Source organism: Salmo trutta, chromosome 15 (genome assembly GCF_901001165.1).
Source record: "Salmo trutta chromosome 15, fSalTru1.1, whole genome shotgun sequence".
NCBI classification, from domain to species: Eukaryota; Metazoa; Chordata; class Actinopteri; order Salmoniformes; family Salmonidae; genus Salmo; species Salmo trutta.
In genome coordinates this window covers 60,666,291-60,687,481 of record NC_042971.1, presented here as the reverse complement: position 1 = coordinate 60,687,481, position 21,191 = coordinate 60,666,291, and the positions used below count along the sequence as shown (strand labels likewise).

General features: G+C 46.1%; 1 protein-coding gene across 11 annotated transcripts in view; it reads left to right on the top strand.

The window, feature by feature from the left end:
- Positions 1–21,191, top strand: part of mapk10 (mitogen-activated protein kinase 10) — a 106,906-nt gene that overhangs the window by 43,081 nt on the left and 42,634 nt on the right. For 9 of the 11 annotated variants that reach the window (XM_029692404.1, XM_029692402.1, XM_029692401.1 and 6 more), the window contains exons 4-7: positions 12,795–12,924; positions 14,201–14,259; positions 16,440–16,578; positions 18,159–18,324. In XM_029692404.1, coding sequence (XP_029548264.1) covers positions 12,795–12,924; positions 14,201–14,259; positions 16,440–16,578; positions 18,159–18,324 — 494 coding nt within the window. Of the gene's footprint in view, positions 1–12,794; positions 12,925–14,200; positions 14,260–16,439; positions 16,579–18,158; positions 18,325–19,720; positions 19,793–21,191 lie in introns of all 11 variants that reach the window. The other 2 variants (XM_029692406.1, XM_029692403.1) reach the window with 1 other exon arrangement.

Here is a 21,191-nt window from a genome sequence, read left to right as displayed (position 1 = left end):
CATGTCTCTCTCCGGCCATGTCTCTCGGCCATGTCTCTCTCCGCCATGTCTCTCTCTGGCCATGTCTCTCTCCGCCATGTCTCTCTCCGGCCATGTCTCTCTCCGGCCATGTCTCTCTCTGGCCATGTCTCTCTCGTCTCTCTCCGGCCATGTCTCTCTCCGGCCATGTCTCTCGGCCATGTCTCTCTCCGCCATGTCTCTCTCTGGCCATGTCTCTCTCCGCCATGTCTCTCTCCGGCCATGTCTCTCTCCGGCCATGTCTCTCTCCGGCCATGTCTCTCTCTGGCCATGTCTCTCTCCGGCCATGTCTCTCTCCGGCCATGTCTCTCTCGTCTCTCTCCGGCCATGTCTCTCTCCGGCCATGTCTCTCTCCGGCCATGTCTCTCTCCGGCCATGTCTCTCTCCGGCCATGTCTCTCTCCGCCATGTCTCTCTCCGGCCATGTCTCTCTCCGGCCATGTCTCTCTCTGGCCATGTCTCTCTCTGGCCATGTCTCTCGGCCATGTCTCTCTCGGCCATGTCTCTCTCCGGCCATGTCTCTCTCTCGGCCATGTCTCTCTGGCCATGTCTCTCTCTGGCCATGTCTCTCTGGCCATGTCTCTCTCTGGCCATGTCTCTCTCTGGCCATGTCTCTCTCTCGGCCATGTCTCTCTCCGGCCATGTCTCTCTCCGGCCATGTCTCTCTCCGGCCATGTCTCTCTCCGGCCATGTCTCTCTCCGGCCATGTCTCTCGGCCATGTCTCTCTCCGCCATGTCTCTCTCTGGCCATGTCTCTCTCCGCCATGTCTCTCTCCGGCCATGTCTCTCTCCGGCCATGTCTCTCTCTGGCCATGTCTCTCTCGTCTCTCTCCGGCCATGTCTCTCGGCCATGTCTCTCTCCGCCATGTCTCTCTCTGGCCATGTCTCTCTCCGCCATGTCTCTCTCCGGCCATGTCTCTCTCCGGCCATGTCTCTCTCCGGCCATGTCTCTCTCTGGCCATGTCTCTCTCCGGCCATGTCTCTCTCCGGCCATGTCTCTCTCCGGCCATGTCTCTCTCCGGCCATGTCTCTCTCCGCCATGTCTCTCTCTGGCCATGTCTCTCTCGTCTCTCTCCGGCCATGTCTCTCGCATGTCTCTCTCCGGCCATGTCTCTCTGGCCATGTCTCTCTCCGCATGTCTCTCTCGGCCATGTCTCTCTTCCGGCCATGTCTCTCTCCGGCCATGTCTCTCTCTGGCCATGTCTCTCTCCGGCCATGTCTCTCTCCGGCCATGTCTCTCTCCGGCCATGTCTCTCTCCGGCCATGTCTCTCTCCGGCCATGTCTCTCTCCGGCCATGTCTCTCTCTGGCCATGTCTCTCTCCGCCATGTCTCTTTCCGGCCATGTCTCTCTCCGGCCATGTCTCTCTCTGGCCATGTCTCTCTCTGGCCATGTCTCTCGGCCATGTCTCTCTCGGCCATGTCTCTCTCCGGCCATGTCTCTCTCTCGGCCATGTCTCTCTGGCCATGTCTCTCTCTGGCCATGTCTCTCTGGCCATGTCTCTCTCTGGCCATGTCTCTCTCTGGCCATGTCTCTCTCTCGGCCATGTCTCTCTCCGGCCATGTCTCTCTCCGGCCATGTCTCTCTCCGGCCATGTCTCTCTCCGGCCATGTCTCTCTCTGGCCATGTCTCTCTGGCCATGTCTCTCTCCGGCCATGTCTCTCTCCGGCCATGTCTCTCCGGCCATGTCTCTCTCCGGCCATGTCTCTCTCCGGCCATGTCTCTCTCGGCTGACTACAATGTATTCCAAGATATTGATTATTCTGAGATGTGCTGTAGCTGAATATTCTCGTTCCCCTGTCGGTTCCCCTGTCGGTTCCCCTGTCGGTTCCTCTGTTAGTTCGTATGACAGACACTGACATTGTAGAGGATTTGTACGTCTGGGGCCCTGGTGTCTGAATAGTAATGTAACGGCCTAATATTCCTCATACATCAGGGGGCCTGGTAGTTTGATAAATAGCTTCTATTCTGCTGTGATGAGATTGTGCTGAGTCAGCATAGGGGTGTAGAGACACACACACACACACACACACACACACACACACACACACACACACACACACACACACACACACACACACACACACACACACACACACACTGTTGACACAAAGCAGCCGCCGTACAAATAGCTTCCTGGTACAAATATTCCTATAATCCCAGGGGAACGGTGACTGTAGGCCATTAAAGTTGAATTATCTCTAGCACATAGACTCTAAGGCCCGCTAACTGGAACTGGGGAGAGGAGGGGGGACAGAGGGGGGGTAGGAGGGAGAGGGTAGGACATGTAAGACCTGATTGATGGTTGGTATGATGGTTGGTATGATGGTTGATATGATGGTTGATATGATGGTTGGTATGATGGTTGGTTTGATGGTTGGTATGAAGGTTGGTATGATGGTTGGTATGATGGTTGATATGATGGTTGATATGATGGTTGGTATGATGGATGGTTTGATGGTTGGTATGAAGGTTGGTATGATGGTTGGTTTGATGGTTGGTATGATGGTTGATATGATGGTTGGTATGATGGTTGGTTTGATGGTTGGTATGATGGTTGGTATGATGGTTGATATGATGGTTGGTATGATGGTTGGTTTGATGGTTGGTATGATGGTTGATATGATGGTTGATATGATGGTTGGTATGATGGTTGATATGATGGTTGGTATGATGGTTGGAATGATGGTTGGTATGATGGTTAGAAAGATGGTTGGTATGGTGATTGATATGACGTTTCTGGAGGCTGTTCTGACAGGAGCCTTGGGGTCAGTCAGGGGAATCTGCTACTGAAACTACAACTGACACGGGTCCTAAAAGGTTACTGACTGGTTACAGGTTACTGACTGGTTACTGGTTACTGACTGGTTACAGGTTACTGACTGGTTACTGACTGGTTACAGGTTACTGACTGGTTACAGGTTACAGACTGGTTACAGGTTACTAACTGGTTAAAGGTTACTGACTGGTTACAGGTTACTGACTGGTTACAGGTTACAGACTGGTTACAGGTTACTGACTGGTTACAGGTTACTGACTGGTTACAGGTTACAGACTCGTTACAGGTTACTGACTGGTTACAGGTTACTGACTGGTTACAGGTTACTGACTGGTTAAAGGTTACTGACTGGTTTAAGGTTACTGACTGGTTACAGGTTACTGACTGGTTACAGGTTACTGACTGGTTAAAGGTTACTAACTGGTTAAAGGTTACTGACTGGTTACAGGTTACTGACTGGTTACAGGTTACTGACTGGTTAAAGGTTACTGACTGGTTACAGGTTACTGACTGGTTACAGGTTACTGACTGGTTACAGACTGGTTACAGGTTACTGACTGGTTACAGGTTACTGACTGGTTACAGGTTACTGACTGGTTAAAGGTTACTGACTGGTTACAGGTTACTGACTGGTTACAGGTTACTGACTGGTTACAGACTGGTTACAGGTTACTGACTGGTTACAGGTTACTGACTGGTTAAAGGTTACTGACTGGTTACAGGTTACTGACTGGTTACAGGTTACTGACTCGTTACAGGTTACTGACTGGTTACAGACTGGTTACAGGTTACTGACTGGTTACAGGTTACAGACTGGTTACAGGTTACTAACTGGTTAAAGGTTACTGACTGGTTACAGGTTACTGACTGGTTACAGGTTACAGACTGGTTACAGGTTACTGACTGGTTACAGGTTACTGACTGGTTACAGGTTACAGACTCGTTACAGGTTACTGACTGGTTACAGGTTACTGACTGGTTACAGGTTACTGACTGGTTAAAGTTACAGACTGTTACAGGTTACTGACTGGTTACAGGTTACTGACTTGAACTGGTTAAAGGTTACTGACTGGTTTAAGGTTACTGACTGGTTACAGGTTACTGACTGGTTACAGGTTACTGACTGGTTAAAGGTTACTAACTGGTTGAAAGGTTACTGACTGGTTACAGGTTACTGACTGGTTACAGGTTACTTGACTGGTTGTAAAGGTTACTGACTGGTTACAGGTTTCTGACTGGTTACAGGTTACTGACTGGGGTTACAGACTGGTTACAGGTTACTGACTGGTTACAGGTTACTGACTGGTTACAGGTACTACTGACTGGTTAAAGGTTACTGACTGGTTACAGGTTTACTGACTGGTTACAGGTACTGGACTGGTTACAGACTGGTTACAGGTTACTGACTGGTTACAGGTTACTGACTGGTTAAAGGTTACTGACTGGTTACAGGTTACTGACTGGTTACAGGTTACTGACTCGTTACAGGTTACTGACTGGTTACAGACTGGTTACAGGTTACTGTTACAGGTTACTGACTGGTTACAGGTTACTGACTCATTACAGGTTACTGACTGGTTACAGGTTACTGACTGGTTACAGGTTACTGACTGGTTACAGGTTACAGACTCATTACAGGTTACTGACTGGTTACAGGTTACTGACTGGTTACTGACTGGTTACAGGTTACTGACTGGTTACAGGTTACTTGACGTTGTGTCTGTGTGTCTGTGTGTGTGTGTGTGTGTGTGTGTGTGTGTGTGTGTGTGTGTGTGTGTGTGTGTGTGTGTGTGTGTGTGTGTGTGCGTGCGTGCGTGCGTGTGTGACAGCGTCTCATGAAAACACTAGTTAGTCTGTATGACTATCATGCTTCCTCCCTATACCCAGGAGGCATTTCATGGAGGATTGTGGGTAAATTCCTTGTAATCCTGAATGAGTTTTTAACAGATGTTGTTAATTAAAGCACTGTTGTATTTTTCAAGTGACCAAATGACAGATTATGAGATGTTTTCATGAACATCATGAAACATAATCATGTGAATCATTGTGTTGTTTTAGCCAAGCATTGTGTTTTATTAGCTAACTATTGTGTGGTATTAGCATAGCATTGTGCCATTTTAGATAACCATTGTGTTGTATTAGCTAAGCATTGTGTGGTATTAGCATAGCATTGTGTCATTTTAGATAACCATTGTGTTGTATTAGCTAAGCATTGTGTGGTATTAGCATAGCATTGTGTCATTTTAGATAACCATTGTGTTGTATTAGCTAAGCATTGTGTGGTATTAGCATAGCATTGTGTCATTTTAGATAACCATTGTGTTGTATTAGCTAAGCATTGTGTGGTATTAGCATAGCATTGTATCATATTAGATAATCATTGTGTTTTATTAGCTAAGCATTGTTTTCATTTTACGGTCAGACAGCATAGCATCTGTCCCAGTAGCCTTTCCAATCCTGTATTTCAGGAGGCTGCCTGCTGCTGTTGCATTGTTAATGAGCACAACATGTTTTCCTGAGCTGAGCCAGACACAGGAGAGAGAGACAGGAGAGAGAGACAGGAGAGAGAGAGAGAGAGAGAGAGAGATAGAAGGGTGGGGGTATAGGGATAGAGAGGGGTGTATAGGGAGGGGAGAGGGAGAAGGAGAGAGAAGGAGAGGGAGAAGAAAGAGGGGGGTGTAGAGAGAGTGAGAGAGAGCGAAAGAGAGAGGGGGGGTTATAAGGAGAGAGAGACAGAGAGAGGTGGTTATAGGGAGAGAGAGGGAGAGAGGGGGTATCAGGAGAGAGAGAGGGAGAGGGAGAGAGGGGGTAGAGAGAGAGAGAGAGAAGAGGCGGTATAGGGATAGAGAGGGGGTTTAGGGAGGAGAGAGAGAGGGAGAAGGAGAGAGAGAGAGGGAGAGGGAGAAGGGGGGAGAGAGAGAGAGAGAGAGAGAGAGGGATATAGAGAGAGAGAGAGAGAGAGGGGGGGTTATAGGGAGAGGGAGAAAGAAAGAGAGAGGGGGGTTATAGGGAGGGGAGAGAGAGACAGAGAGAGAGGGTTAGAGAGAGAGAGGAAGAGAGGGGGTATCGAGAGAGGGAGAGGAAGCGAGACAGAGAGAGCGAGAGAGAGGCAGAGAAAGCGAGAGAAATAGAGAGAGAGAGAGAGAGAGAAATGTACAGTGTTTCTTTCTTTAAAAGTTACAACTTATGCCGCGACCGTTAGTGGTAGATGGTGTCATTCTGTCATTGCACAACACTATCACAAGGGGGAGTTAGAACGCTGATCTATCGGTAGTCTAAACTATGGCAATTAATTCAGTCTGAGAGTCTCTCTTCTCTGGCACTAGAGTCCTGCATCAGGCAACAATTTTTAAAAAAATGTCAGTGGTCCTGGAGTTAAGAGAGAACTTGGGTAAATACAAAGGGGGAATTTCACTTGACATTTTTGAAAAATAGGCACGGTGGGCTTTTGGTTTCTCTCCCTCAGTTTAATCAACCAGAAAAGACAGAAGTAAGGAATTTATCTGTCGGCCCTGCGTTAAAGACCAAAATTGGTTAAATAAAATTGGGATAAATAAAAATATATACCAGTTTCATTTAAGGACAAAAAAATGGACAACTGTGCCATATAGATTGCAAAATAGTTGGGAAGAGATTTTCGATGTACCGATTCCATGGCACATGCTTTATGAATTGACACGCAATTTTCAGTTTATTATAATCTACTACAGGCCTTAGACCTATGGGTTTAACCTTTTGAATTAATGATTATATTGAAGATGGAAGCCACCTCTTAATGAGTTCCATGATCCGATCTGTTATCCAACGATTATTATTATTATTATTACTATTACTGAATTACAGAGTATGGGGACTGGTCTTGATAAATCAATCAGATTTTTATTTACTGTTCTCTCGACCGGTCCCGTTGTACAGCGCCATATTATCCTAACTGAAACCCTTAATTAAATCGCTTTAGCCGTGATTGTAAAATGAATCAGCCGATGCATTGGTCCAGAGCCAGGTGGTATTGGCTGAGAGTCACGTCATTGGCTGAGAGTCAGGTGGCATTGGCGTAGAGTCAGGCGGAGAATGAGGCATTGAAGAGGGGGCGAGGAACGAGATGGAGTCGCAATCCATGCCAGGCTCAGCCTGTGAGCTCTGGAACTCCACCTTCTGTTTGGGGACTCTGCAAACAACATGTCCTTGATGAAAATATGGTACATGGTTTATGAATTGACACCCAATTTTCCATTCCTCCTGAAAGCGCTAATATTAAAAACAGTCAAATGCATTCTCTCCATCGCCCACACGCACTTTAAACATTTGGATAATAAAGCATTTATAGGCTGACATTGGTTGATTTTAATACTTTTGACAGCCAAAATTCTAACTCCACCCATAACTTTTGGACATTTAAACGTTCCCAGAAGGCATGGATAATTATAACCTACTGCAGGCCTAAAACCTATGGGTGCAAACAACGTTTCCATCTATTGTCAGGCTATTAGCCTGACAATAGACTCTTCCACCTTTACAAAAGGATAGTCTAATAGCTCGGGCTAGGTGTGAAAAAAAAATCCCCCCAACTTGCAATGTAGTAAGTACTCTAAAGTTTTACAGTTCTAACTACAAACATCATGCAACTGCAAAATGTCAGATAAAGCATATACTGTACAGTATTTCTTCATCAACATCTTTATGCTTTCGTTAATAAAAGAATGATAAAAATACTCTTCAAAATGCAGATGTTTATTTCAACTATCAGCAGGACAATAGACTCTGTTTTGACCAAATGAATCTGCTCATGTTGTGTGTGTTAGATTATTTGTTGACATTGTGGCATTTTAAGCATATTGAAGACAGAAGCCGCCTCTTAATGAGTTCCGAGGGCCGATCTGTTATCCAATGATTAGTTTAATAGCCCGGCTACTGTAGGTGTGAAAATCCCCCCAACTTGCAATGTTAAAAGTACTCTACACAGTATCTATTCATCATTTTACACAGTATCTATTCATCAACATCTTTATGCTTTCGTTCATAAAATAACAATAAAAAATACTTTCAAAATGCAGATGTTTATTTCAAGTACTGTACAGTACATCTCAGCTACATTTTAGTTGCACTTCCCCCCAGCTCCATGACCACGGGTAAAACCTTGCTGAGATGATCAATGTATTTGTCCGTTTCTCAAGCCAAAATGTCTTGATGGCCTTCACCTGTTCATCTTTGCTTGTAGGCTTGGCAGAGTTACGGATGAATTTTTCAGAATAAAGTAGGCAAATGAAGGCAACAAATTGTTGTCTAACAGAACACCCAAAGTCATTTAATTGTTATAATAGGATTTGAAGCAATAGTTACCCGCGTGTGGTCAACTATTTCAGCACCATTTTGCGCTGCTCTGAGACAAGCATGGGGACTGGTCTTGATTTTTATTTTCACTGAATCTCCGTTTGGGTATTGGTTAGCCTACAATTAGGGTGTGGAAATGTTAAGATTATTTTGCTCTTCACCGGTCACGTTGTAAAGTGCCATATATTCGGAAACCCTCAGGGTTTTGTTTTTCTTGGATAGAAACACCATAATATTAATCTAATTAATTAAGCTGAATTTCTTAATCCCATAAACTATGTTCTTACAAAAAAAGGTTTTAAATTCTCTAGTACAGCCAATATTAACAACAGTCAAATGCTTCTCAAAGATGCCCTCTGGTGGTTAAACTAGCACTAACTAGCATTAATGGCAACAATGGCTGACACTTAAATAACGTGCCATAGAATTCTGCGGCAGCCTGCAAGGTGTGCTGCAGTACAACGCAACTTTTAAAGGAAGAACCACTGTAAGGAGAGACACAGACAGGGAGGAAAATAGACTGGGAGGATAGCAGTGCAGTCTTCCTGCCCCTCGACAGATGCTTTTAAAACCAGAGCTCTGATTTGATATCAGATCCTCTCTGTCCACACATAGATGATCCGTCACTCTCTCTAACTCCTCTTTGCTTGTCATCACCTAGACAACAGCTGTCTGTGAATGATGACTAGGAAGTAATGGATGATATAACACTCATAGGATTAAATAGAGAACACAATGTATTATTGTATATCTATGAGAATAGCTCGTCTTTGTTTGACATATCAGTGATATAACCTGACTGTTGACACCAGATGAGAGTTCACACTGGTTGACTGTGAATCTGAATCATTCATCATCATAACAATCACAGGATCTGAAGAGTGGAAAAAGCTATTCTCCACCACTACCCTGGTCCTTCCACCACTACCCTGGTCTAGTAGTGTGTGTTAAATGATCTCAGCCATGCTTTGTGCTTTCGCAATATGCCACCTGGCTGTGAAAGTCAATATGCCACATGGCTGTGAAAGTCAATATGCCACCTGGCTGTGAAAGTCAATATGCCACCTGGCTGTGAAAGTCAATATGCCACCTGGCTGTGAAAGTCAATAGTTGTCCGTAATAGAAATGTATACCCAGCTAACGTAAGCTTTTTATAATGGGCCAATTGTTTACTGCTGAATAGCCTGTCTCAGAACAGTATGGCTGTACCCCCACTGAACAGCCTGTCTCAGAACAGTATGGCTGTACCCCCACTGAACAGCCTGTCTCAGAACAGTATGGCTGTACCCCCACTGAACAGCCTGTCTCAGAACAGTATGGCTGTACCCCCACTGAATAGCCTGTCTCAGAACAGTATAGCTGTACCCCCACTGAATAGCCTGTCTCAGAACAGTATGGCTGTACCCCCACTGAATAGCCTGTCTCAGAACAGTATGGCTGTACCCCCACTGAACAGCCTGTCTCAGAACAGTATGGCCGTATTCCCACTGAATAGCCTGTCTCAGAACAGTATGGTTGTACCCCCACTGAACAGCCTGTCTCAGAACAGTATGGCTGTACCCCCACTGAACAGCCTGTCTCAGAACAGTATGGCTGTACCCCCACTGAACAGCCTGTCTCAGAACAGTATGGCTGTACCCCCACTGAATAGCCTGTCTCAGAACAGTATGGCTGTACCCCCACTGAACAGCCTGTCTCAGAACAGTATGGCCGTATTCCCACTGAATAGCCTGTCTCAGAACAGTATGGCTGTACCCCCACTGAATAGCCTGTCTCAGAACAGTATGGCTGTACCCCCACTGAACAGCCTGTCTCAGAACAGTATGGCCGTATTCCCACTGAATAGCCTGTCTCAGAACAGTATGGCTGTACCCCACTGAATAGCCTGTCTCAGAACAGTATGGCTGTACCCCCACTGAACAGCCTGTCTCAGAACAGTATGGCTGTACCCCCACTGAACAGCCTGTCTCAGAACAGTATGGCTGTACCCCCACTGAACAGCCTGTCTCAGAACAGTATGGCTGTACCCCCACTGAATAGCCTGTCTCAGAACAGTATGGCTGTACCCCCACTGAACAGCCTGTCTCAGAACAGTATGGCTGTACCCCCACTGAACAGCCTGTCTCAGAACAGTATGGCTGTACCCCCACTGAATAGCCTGTCTCAGAACAGTATGGCTGTACCCCCACTGAATAGCCTGTCTCAGAACAGTATGGCTGTACCCCCACTGAACAGCCTGTCTCAGAACAGTATGGCTGTACCCCCACTGAACAGCCTGTCTCAGAACAGTATGGCTGTACCCCCACTGAACAGCCTGTCTCAGAACAGTATGGCTGTACCCCCACTGAACAGCCTGTCTCAGAACAGTATGGCTGTACCCCCACTGAACAGCCTGTCTCAGAACAGTATGGCTGTACCCCCACTGAACAGCCTGTCTCAGAACAGTATGGCTGTACCCCCAACTGGCACCCTATACCTTATGCATGTATAGTGCACTACTTTATAAGGCTCTGGTCAAATGTAGTGCATTATACACTAAGTGTACAAAACATTAAAGACATCTTCCTAATATTGAGTTGCACCTCCCCTTTTCCCCCCAGAACAGCCTCAATACATCGGGGCATGGACTCTATGAGGTGTCGAAAACGTTCCACAGGGATGCTGGGCCATGTTGACTCCAATGCTTCCTACAGTTGGTGTGAAGTTGGCTGGATGTCCTTTGGGTGGTGGACCATTCTTGATACACACGGGAAACTGTTGAATGTAAAAAACCCAGCCGCGTTGCAGTTCTTGACTTAAACCGGTGCGCCTGGCACCTACTACCATACCCTGTTCAAAGGCATTTAAATGTTTTGTGTTGCCCATTCACCCTCTGAATGACACACATACACAATCCATGTCTCAATTGTCTCGAGGCTTAAAAATCCTTCTTTAACCTGTCTCCTCCCCTTCATCTACACTGATTGAAGTGGATTTAACAAGTGACATCAATAAGGGATCATAGATTTGACCTGGATTCACCTGGTCAGTCTATGTCATGGAAAGAGCAGGTGTTCTTAATGTTTTGTACACTCGCGTATAGGGAATAGGGTTCCATTTGGGATGCACCATACAGTTGCAGCTGAATGTATGATTGTAAAATTACCGACTCCATTTTCCCTCAAGTTTGAGAAAATACCATTTTCTATGTCCACCATCTTCCTCTGTTCTGGATAAGGGATTAATAATAGCGGGAACTGGGTTACTGAGATTTCAGAGATTTCCCACCCAAACCCATTCTCGTTTCTCTGGACAATGGCGAGAAACCGGTAAATTATATGAATGATTTCTATGAACAGCGTGACGTGAAATGAAACTGTTAAACGATGTTCAATGTCTAAATCTGGTTTCTCTGCATCCTTCTCTGCTCTACTACCTGCATGATCAATCATCAACGCTTAGTGTGTGTGTGTTGGTGTGTGCGTGCGTGCGTGCGTTGGTGTGCGTGCGTGCGTGCGTGCGTTGGTGTGTGTGTGCGTGTGTGTGTGTGTGTGTGTGTGCGTGCGTGCGTTGGTGTGTGTGTGTGTGTGTGTGTGTGTGTGTGTGCGTGCGTGCGTGCGTGCGTTGGTGTGTGTGTGTGTGTGTGTGTGTGTGTGTGTGTGTGTGTGCGTGCGTGCGTGCGTTGGTGTGTGTGTGCGTGTGTGCGTGCGTGTGTGTGATGGGTTCTCCTACCATGCCATTGCAAACAGATCAGTGATCAAAAAGAAGGCCACAGCCTCCCTAATAATCCCTCTACATACCGTATCACAACTGGTGAGCGGATATGCTGAGAAATAGAAGGGTAAATTAGCCCAGATGCAAAAAAATACTAAATTCCCGTGTGACATATCAACTCTCTGGCTTCATTCATACATTAGACCAGTCTTCACAGTGCTAGCAGACTGCCATATTTACTCAACAATACAGTTCCTAATTGAAAACATCCTTTAGGCTACTTGCATGGCTTAAATAAATGTAATTGTTTACTATATGTGCAGGCTACACGTGACCTCTCAACGCAGTTATGGTAGACAATGTCCAATCTCAATCTCACATCCAAATCTCCACTAACATGTGACACTGGCAGAGGTTCAAATCTGACCAGTAGCTCACCAGGCGCCCGCTTTATTAGAGTAACATCCTGAAATAATGTTGCTAATCTCTATTTCTTTGAGGGCTTTTGTGAACACAGTGTATCAGCCATTTTGTGATTAGCAGCAGTGATTAGCAGCAGTTTATATTTGAGCCAGGATCTGTAGAGACACAGCGAGCACTGCAATGCAGTGCCTTAGACCGCTGTGCCACTTGGGAGGCCCTCTTGCTGTAGATTGCCTGTTTTCTTGCTGTAGATTGCCTGTTTTCTCACTGTAGAATACCTGTTTTCTTACTGTAGATTACCTGTTTTCTTACTGTAGATTACCTGTTTTCTTACTGTAGATTACCTGTTTTCTTACTGTAGATTACCTGTTTTTCTTACTGTAGATTACCTGTTTTCTTACTGTAGATGACCTATTTTCTTACTGTAGATGACCTGTTTTGTCACATACAAATAGAACTACTGTAGAACAAAAAAAGCCCCTTGGACCATGGCAGTTTGACTGGTACAACGACATAGTTGTAATTCTCTGTTTTCTCCTGTGCTCTCTGCAGTGCTGGGTACGATGCGGTCCTCGACAGGAACGTGGCCATCAAGAAGCTCAGCAGACCCTTTCAGAACCAAACCCATGCCAAGAGGGCATACAGGGAACTGGTGCTCATGAAATGTGTCAATCACAAAAACGTGAGTTACAATGTTATGTCTCGTTTAAGCAAATAACAAGATGTGTGTGTGTGTGCGCGCGTGCTTGATTGTGTCTGTGTGTGTGTGGTCGTATTATTCAAATCAAATCAAAGTTTATTTGTCACGTGCGCCGAATACAACAGGTGTAGACCTTACAGTGAAATGCTTACTTACAGGCTCTAACCAATAGTGCAAAAAAGGTATTAGGTGAACAATAGGTAGGTAAAGAAATTAAACAACAGTAAAAAGGAAGTGAAAAATAACAGTAGTGAGGCTATATACAGTAGCGAGGCTACATACAGGCACCGGTTAGTTGGGCTGATTGAGGTAGTATGTACATGTAGATATGGTTAAAGTGACTATGCATATATGATAAACAGAGTAGCAGTAGCGTAAAAGAGGGGGGTGGTGGGTGGTGGGACACAATGCAGATAGCCCGGTTAGCCAATGTGCGAGAGCACTGGTTGGTCGGCCCAATTGAGGTAGTATGTACATGAATGTATAGTTAAAGTGACTATGCATATATGATAAACAGAGAGTAGCAGCAGCGTAAAAAAGAGGGGTTGGGGGGGCACACAATGCAAATAGTTCGGGTAGCCATTTGATTACCTGTTCAGGAGTCTTATGGCTTGGGGGTAAAAACTGTTGAGAAGCCTTTTTGTCCTAGACTTGGCACTCCGGTACCGCTTGCCATGCGGTAATAGAGAGAACAGTCTATGACTGGGGTGGCTGGGGTCTTTGACAATTTTTAGGACCTTCCTCTGACATTGCCTGGTATAGAGGTCCTGGATGGCAGGCAGCTTAGCCCCAGTGATGTACTGGGCCGTACGCACTACCCTCTGTAGTGCCTTGTGGTCGGAGGCCGAGCAATTTCCGTACCAGGGAGTGATACAACCAGTCAGGATTTTTGCCTTTGTTTTTATTTTGCCTTTGTCCATAGGAATTCCCTTTTTACTTTAACCTCCCAGTCACTGCAGTGTGACGCTGCATCATTATGAAGCTATACAAAACAAATATGGCTAAAGTCATAAGCATTTGAAATGTAAATAGCTGTTAATGTTGTAGCTTACTGTACATAGACTGGAACATTAAACTGAGACTGAATGTTGCCCCAGTTTTCTCTCTCTTTGTCCCTCTCTTTCAGATCATCAGTTTATTAAATGTTTTGTTTCTATCGATCTCTTTCAGATCATCAGTTTATTAAATGTTTTGTTTCTATCGATCTCTTTCAGATCATCAGTTTATTAAATGTTTTGTTTCTATCGATCTCTTTCAGATCATCAGTTTATTAAATGTTTTCACACCACAGAAATCATTAGAAGACTTCCAGGATGTGTAAGTACCAATAAACATTCAGAGGAAAAATGAACAATTGTGAGATCACTCAGAGAGCATGCAGGGAAAACTGTATTTTCATTTAATCTGACTTTTAATGTGACATATTACTTTGATTTAACAACAGACAAAGCAAAATTGTTACATACCTTCAAGACTTATTCATTTGAGAAAAGAAACAGTGAGACTGAAGTCTGTGAAGGTGGTAGTGCAGTGTAATGTGAAGCCTTCGGTTCTGTCTGTCTTTGTACTGACCGATGAATGAATTTGTAGACTGATGGTACTGCAGTAAATGGAATGCGCCATGCTTGTCTAAAGCAGTTTATCTTCACTATATTCCTGTCTATTAGTCTGGTAGGAATTTCAAATCTGAAAAATGTGCAAATAGATTTTATGAATCTCAAATGTATGAATACATGTACAATTCTAGGTAATTATATGTACTTTATTGCAAAGTAAAAACTAAAACATTTTATATATATATATATATATATATATATATATATATATATATATATATATATATACTGGAAACTGGGCAAATGCACTTTCCAGTTCCATCGATTGAGTGTGTCAGTGGAACACTGTTTCTTCCGTCCCTCTCCTTACCCCGAGCTGGGCTTGGACCAGGGGAACCTCTGAACACATGAACAACTGCCTCCCAAGAAGCATCGTTACCTATCGCGTCACAAAAGCTTGGAGATCAGAGGAAGGGAAACAACTACTTCAAGGTCTCCGAGCGAGTGACGTCACCGTTTGAAACGCTACGAGCGCGCACCGTTAACTAGCTAGCCATTTCACACCGGTTACACCAGGACATTGAGATGAGATGAAAAGCTGCTCAAGATGGTAACGAACACGATGACGGCCATGAATCAATGGAGTGGCTGCGGTTCTGGATTTTTCGTGTCTAAATATACGGTTGTTTGTGCTCATGTGTCAGATTTTTTAATGTAGCTGCTGCCTCCTCCTTGATCAGCGATGAACACCATTGTCTGGTGTAACCTACGAACTTCCTGTTGTACACAGAAGAACCGATCAACATGTTCGTACAAACTCCCAATGCAAAACTCACTGAGGAGTTACATGCAGATATCTCGGCAGCATATCAAACACAAGCAAGACACAGCAAGACACAGATCCTAATTAGTGATTTAAATGTTTTTTTAATTATCATTTGAAAACATTTGCTAAGCAGGAGGCAGACAGTCAAAGTAGTAGTGTTATTTTTCAGCAGCTCTGGCTACGATATGGCAGCAACTATAAAGATTAGCTTGCATCATCACAAAAAAAAGATGATTGTTTTTGCTCCAATGCAACGTGTAGGGAACTGCATTCTGCTTGTGCCACTGCAATATCCATTACAACAGACAGAGAAGGTACTAGCCTTCATAATGGCCTTGAATGTTTTTATTTCAGCTGTTCAGAAAAATGAGGCTGAGACACAGGCTACATCACCATGATTCAGAAGGGTCTCCCGAGTGGCGCAGCGGTCTAACACACCGCATTGCAGTGCTAGAGGCATCATGACAGATCCTGGTTCGTTCACAGGCTGTGTCACAACTGGCCGTGATCGGGAGTCCCATAGGGCGGCGCACAATTGGCCCAGCGTCGTCTGAGTTAGGGGAGGGTTTGGCCGGGGGGTCCCCCACTCCCCTAACTCAAATGTAGGCCGTCATTGTAAAGAAGAATTTGTTGTTAACTGACTTGTCTAGTTAAATAACAGGTCATTTAAATAAGAGGCTGAGTAAAGACACGCGTGTGTAGAAAAGAGATCCTTAGCTTTGAAGAAAAAGATTTCCAGAATGGAACTCTGTATTCGCAACCCCGGCCTTAATACAAAGACTATGCAGAATCCCGTTGATGCTCTGGCACTGCACAGAGGGTGTCCATTGTGATGAGGAGTAGAAGAGAAAGGAGTGAGAGGCAGAATGATAAATTTAACTAGAGCCTCTTGGGTTTAAAGGATCTCACTTCAGGTCATGTAGGCCTAGTTCTCAGACCTCTTCTTCATTCTGGATATTATATCACTACTTTTCCCGCCATATTCAAATGCCAACTCAGGGTGTTTACTACTAGTTGTGAAAACATGTCTTATCGGTTTCGGAGCTCTAACTTTTACATCTGTCTAGCCCGAACGTATCCCACATCTCTTCTTACTAACAGTGTCACTCTGTCAGGTACCTGTGTATGGAGCTGATGGATGCCAACCTGTGCCAGGTTATCCAGATGGAGCTAGACCATGAGAGAATGTCTTACCTGCTCTACCAGATGCTGTGTGGCATCAAACACCTGCACTCCGCTGGCATCATTCACAGGGTGAGATGGCCTCTCTCTCTCTGTGTGTGTGTGTGTGTGGCATCAAACACCTGCACTCCGCTGGCATCATTCACAGGGTGAGATGGCCTCTCTCTCTCTGTGTGTGTGTGTGTGTGTGTGTGTGTGTGTGTGTGTGTGTGTGTGTGTGGCATCAAACACCTGCACTCCGCTGGCATCATTCACAGGGTGAGATGGCCTCTCTCTCTGTGTGTCTGTGTGTGTGGCATCAAACACCTGCACTCCGCTGGCATCATTCACAGGGTGAGATGGCCTCTTTCTCTGTGTGTCTGTGTGTGTGGCATCAAACACCTGCACTCCGCTGGCATCATTCACAGGGTGAGATGGCCTCTCTCTCTCTGTGTGTCTGTGTGTGTGGCATCAAACACCTGCACTCCGCTGGCATCATTCACAGGGTGAGATGGCCTCTCTCTCTCTGTGTGTGTGTGTGTGTGTGTGTGTGTCTGTGTGTGTGGCATCAAACACCTGCACTCCGCTGGCATCATTCACAGGGTGAGATGGCCTCTCTCTCTGTGTGTGTGTGTGTGTGTGTGTGTGTCTGTGTGTGTGGCATCAAACACCTGCACTCCGCTGGCATCATTCACAGGGTGAGATGGCCTCTCTCTCTGTGTGTGTGTGTGTGTGTGTGTGTGTCTGTGTGTGTGGCATCAAACACCTGCACTCCGCTGGCATCATTTACAGGGTGAGATGGCCTCTCTCTCTCTGTGTGTGTGTGTGTGTGTGTGTGTGTCTGTGTGTGTGGCATCAAACACCTGCACTCCGCTGGCATCATTCACAGGGTGAGATGGCCTCTCTCTCTGTGTGTGTGTGTGTGTGTGTGTGTGTGTCTGTGTGTGTGGCATCAAACACCTGCACTCCGCTGGCATCATTCACAGGGTGAGATGGCGTCAGTTGTAGAAATATAATAAATAGAATGTAATTCTATGACTCCCAAGTGGTGCAGGAGTCTAAGGCTAGCTGTGGCACTAGAGATCTTGGTTCGAGTCCAGGCTCTGTCGCAGCCGGCCGCGACCGGTAGACCCATGGGGCGACGCACCATTGGCCCAGGATGTTCTTGTCCCATCGCCCACTAGCGACTCCTATGGCGGGCCGGGTGCAGTGCACGCTAACATGGTCGCCAGGTGTACGTTGTTTCCTCCGACACATTGGTGCGGCTGGCTTCCGGGTTAAACGAGCAGTGTGTCAAGATGCTGTGTGGCTTGGCTGGGTCGTGTTTCAGAGGACACACGGCTCTCAACCTTCGCCTTTCCCGAGTCCGTACGGGAGTTGCAGCGATGGGACAAGACTGTAACTACCAATTGGATATCACGAAATTGTGGAGAAAAATGAATGTAATTCTATTTCTATGTCCTTTTTCACATATGAAACAGGACTTTAATCATGCTGAACATTACACTGCTTATAGCCCAGTGGGCAAAGCTGATGGAAATGACATCATTGCAACTGCTTCTGCCTGCTGGGATATGCCATCTGTACACATTTAAACATACTATAGTAGCTAGCACCACCTGTTAAAGTTTTACCTCAGTAACCCTCATCTCTTGCTGTTGCTTTCCCCAAAGGACCTGAAACCTAGCAATATAGTGGTGAAATCTGATTGTACGCTGAAGATCCTGGACTTTGGCTTGGCTAGGACTGCAGGCACCAGCTTCATGATGACCCCGTACGTGGTGACGCGGTACTACAGAGCCCCAGAGGTCATCCTGGGCATGGGGTACAAAGAGAACGGTAAGACAGGTTCTAGAGGGGGTTCTGGTGTTCTGACACTGTAACATGCTACTGCTGGGATGTGTTCTAATACTTTAAGATGTGTTCTAATACTGTAAGATGTGTTCTAATACTTTAACATGTGTTCTAATACTTTACGATGTGTTCTAATACTTTAAGATGTGTTCTAATACTTTAAGATCTGTTCTAATACTTCAAGATGTGTTCTAATACTTTAAGATGTGTTCTAATACTTTAAGATGTGTTCTAATACTTTAACTAACCCACGGACTCCTCTGGTGTGGTAGTGTAACCTCTTCTTTATGACTCTAAGTCAGAATACGTCTACAGTCAGTGGTCTGTAGACAGCATGGAGTAAATACATGCTTAAATAAACCACAAGCAGTGGTGAGTGGGTAACCTTGGCTCTACGCTCATGAATACACTACTAGACGGAGGCCTGTAGGGTGAGAGGCCAGGAGGTGAGGCCATGGATTTCCTGCCACCAGCCAAGCCCCAGGAGACTGGCTTCTTCTCTCTCTCTCTTCATTAATGGAATGGAATAGTAATTTATCTGCGTGCTACGTCTCTGACTAATTATAGTCTGAATAACCAAATCACTCTCTGTTTCCCACGCTCTGTCAACAACATCTCTTTCTCAATTCCTCTTTCCTTGATTTCTCACATATTTGATGTATCCTATCCTTGCCACCTTCTCAAAACGCATTGGAGGAGAACTTGAGGGTTCCGAGGGGAGGGACCTAGGGAGAGTTCCGAGGGGAGGGCTCCGAGGGGAGGGTTCCGAGGGGAGGGACCTAGGGGAGGGTTCAGAGGGGAGGGTTCCGAGGGGAGGGACCTAGGGGAGGATTCCGAGGGGAGGGTTCCGAGGGGAGGGACCTAGGGGAGGGTTCAGAGGGGAGGGTTCAGAGGGGAGGGTTCCGAGGGGAGGGACCTAGGGGAGGGACCTAGGGGAGGGTTCCGAGGGGAGGGTTCCGAGGGGAGATTTTCGAGGGGAGGGTCCTAGGGGAGGGTTCCGAGGGGAGGGTTCTGAGGGGAGGGTTCCGAGGGGAGGGACCTAGGGGAGGGTTCCGAGGGGAGGGACCTAGGGGAGGGTTCCGAGGGGAGATTTTCGAGGGGAGGGTCCTAGGGGAGGGTTCCGAGGGGAGGGTTCTGAGGGGAGGGTTCCGAGGGGAGGGACCTAGTGGAGGGTTCCGAGGGGAGATTTTCGAGGGGAGGGACCTAGGGGAGGGTTCCGAGGGGAGAGACTTAGGGACCTTGGATCTTCACGACTAATACGTTTTGATAAAGAGGCGAGGAGAAAGGATGCAGGGGAAGAGGAACTGAGAAAGAGCCTACGGTTTTCTTTTCTAATGCTAACCTCTGACTTATCTCTCACTCTCTGTCTCTGTACCTGCAGTGGATATATGGTCGGTGGGGTGCATTATGGGAGAAATGGTGCGTCACAAAATTCTGTTCCCTGGCCGGGACTGTATCCTCACTTACTAAGATAATATACATAATGTCAGTTGATCTTGATCAAAGAATAAGGCCAGCATTCAATCCAATCTGCTATAGCGCAGGACACTATGCTGCTGACAAAACATATTTTAAAGGCTATTTCCCCCAACATTCGCAGAGATCGCTTTCGTGGTAAACGCTGTGCAAGCGTAAATTACCAATAATAGTCTGTTACTGTGCTTTAATATGCCATTCTTTGAATCCCGGTCTAAGATTTGTGCCTGTAAAATTTGGATGAACAGGTATTTAATAAGTGATTTGTATCAAACTAAAGGAAGTAGATTATGTACATCAAATCCTATCATCGGCCCAATTCTTTATACATGTATTTCTCAATGATTCTTCTCAGACTCTCTGAATGTGACTCGATACCTTTCCTGTTCTCCTCTGTTAGGTACTGGGCTGTTCTCCTCTGTTAGGTACTGGGCTGTTCTCCTCTGTTAGGTACTGGGCTGTTCTCCTCTGTTAGGTACTGGGCTGTTCTCCTCTGTTAGGTACTGGGCTGTTCTCCTCTGTTAGGTACTGGGCTGTTCTCCTCTGTTAGGTACTGACCTGTTCTCCTCTGTTAGGTACTGGGCTGTTCTCCTCTGTTAGGTACTGACCTGTTCTCCTCTGTTAGGTACTGGGCTGTTCTCCTCTGTTAGGTACTGGGCTGTTCTCTGTTAGGTACTGACCTGTTCTCCTCTGTTAGGGACTGGGCTGTTCTCCTCTGTTAGGTACTGGGCTGTTCTCCTCTGTTAGGTACTGGGCTGTTCTCCTCTGTTAGGTACTGGGCTGTTCTCCTCTGTTAGGTACTGGGCTGTTCTCCTCTGTTAGGTACTGACCTGTTCTCCTCTGTTAGGTACTGGGCTGTTCTCCTCTGTTAGGTACTGGGCTGTTCTCCTCTGTTAGGTACTGGGCTGTTCTCCTCTGTTAGGTACTGGGTTGTTCTCCTCTGTTAGGTACTGACCTGTTCTCCTCTGTTAGGTACTGACCTGTTCTCCTCTGTTAGGTACTGACCTGTTCTCTGTTAGGTACTGGGCTGTTCTCCTCTGTTAGGTACTGACCTGTTCTCCTCTGTTAGGTACTGGGATGTTCTCTGTTAGGTACTGACCTGTTCTCCTCTGTTAGGTACTGGGCTGTTCTCTGTTAGGTACTGGGCTGTTCTCTGTTAGGTACTGGGCTGTTCTCCTCTGTTAGGTACTGGGCTGTTCTCCTCTGTTAGGTACTGGGCTGTTCTCCTCTGTTAGGTACTGGGCTGTTCTCCTCTGTTAGGTACTGGGCTGTTCTCCTCTGTTAGGTACTGGGCTGTTCTCCTCTGTTAGGTACTGGGCTGTTCTCCTCTGTTAGGTACTGACCTGTTCTCCTCTGTTAGGTACTGGGCTGTTCTC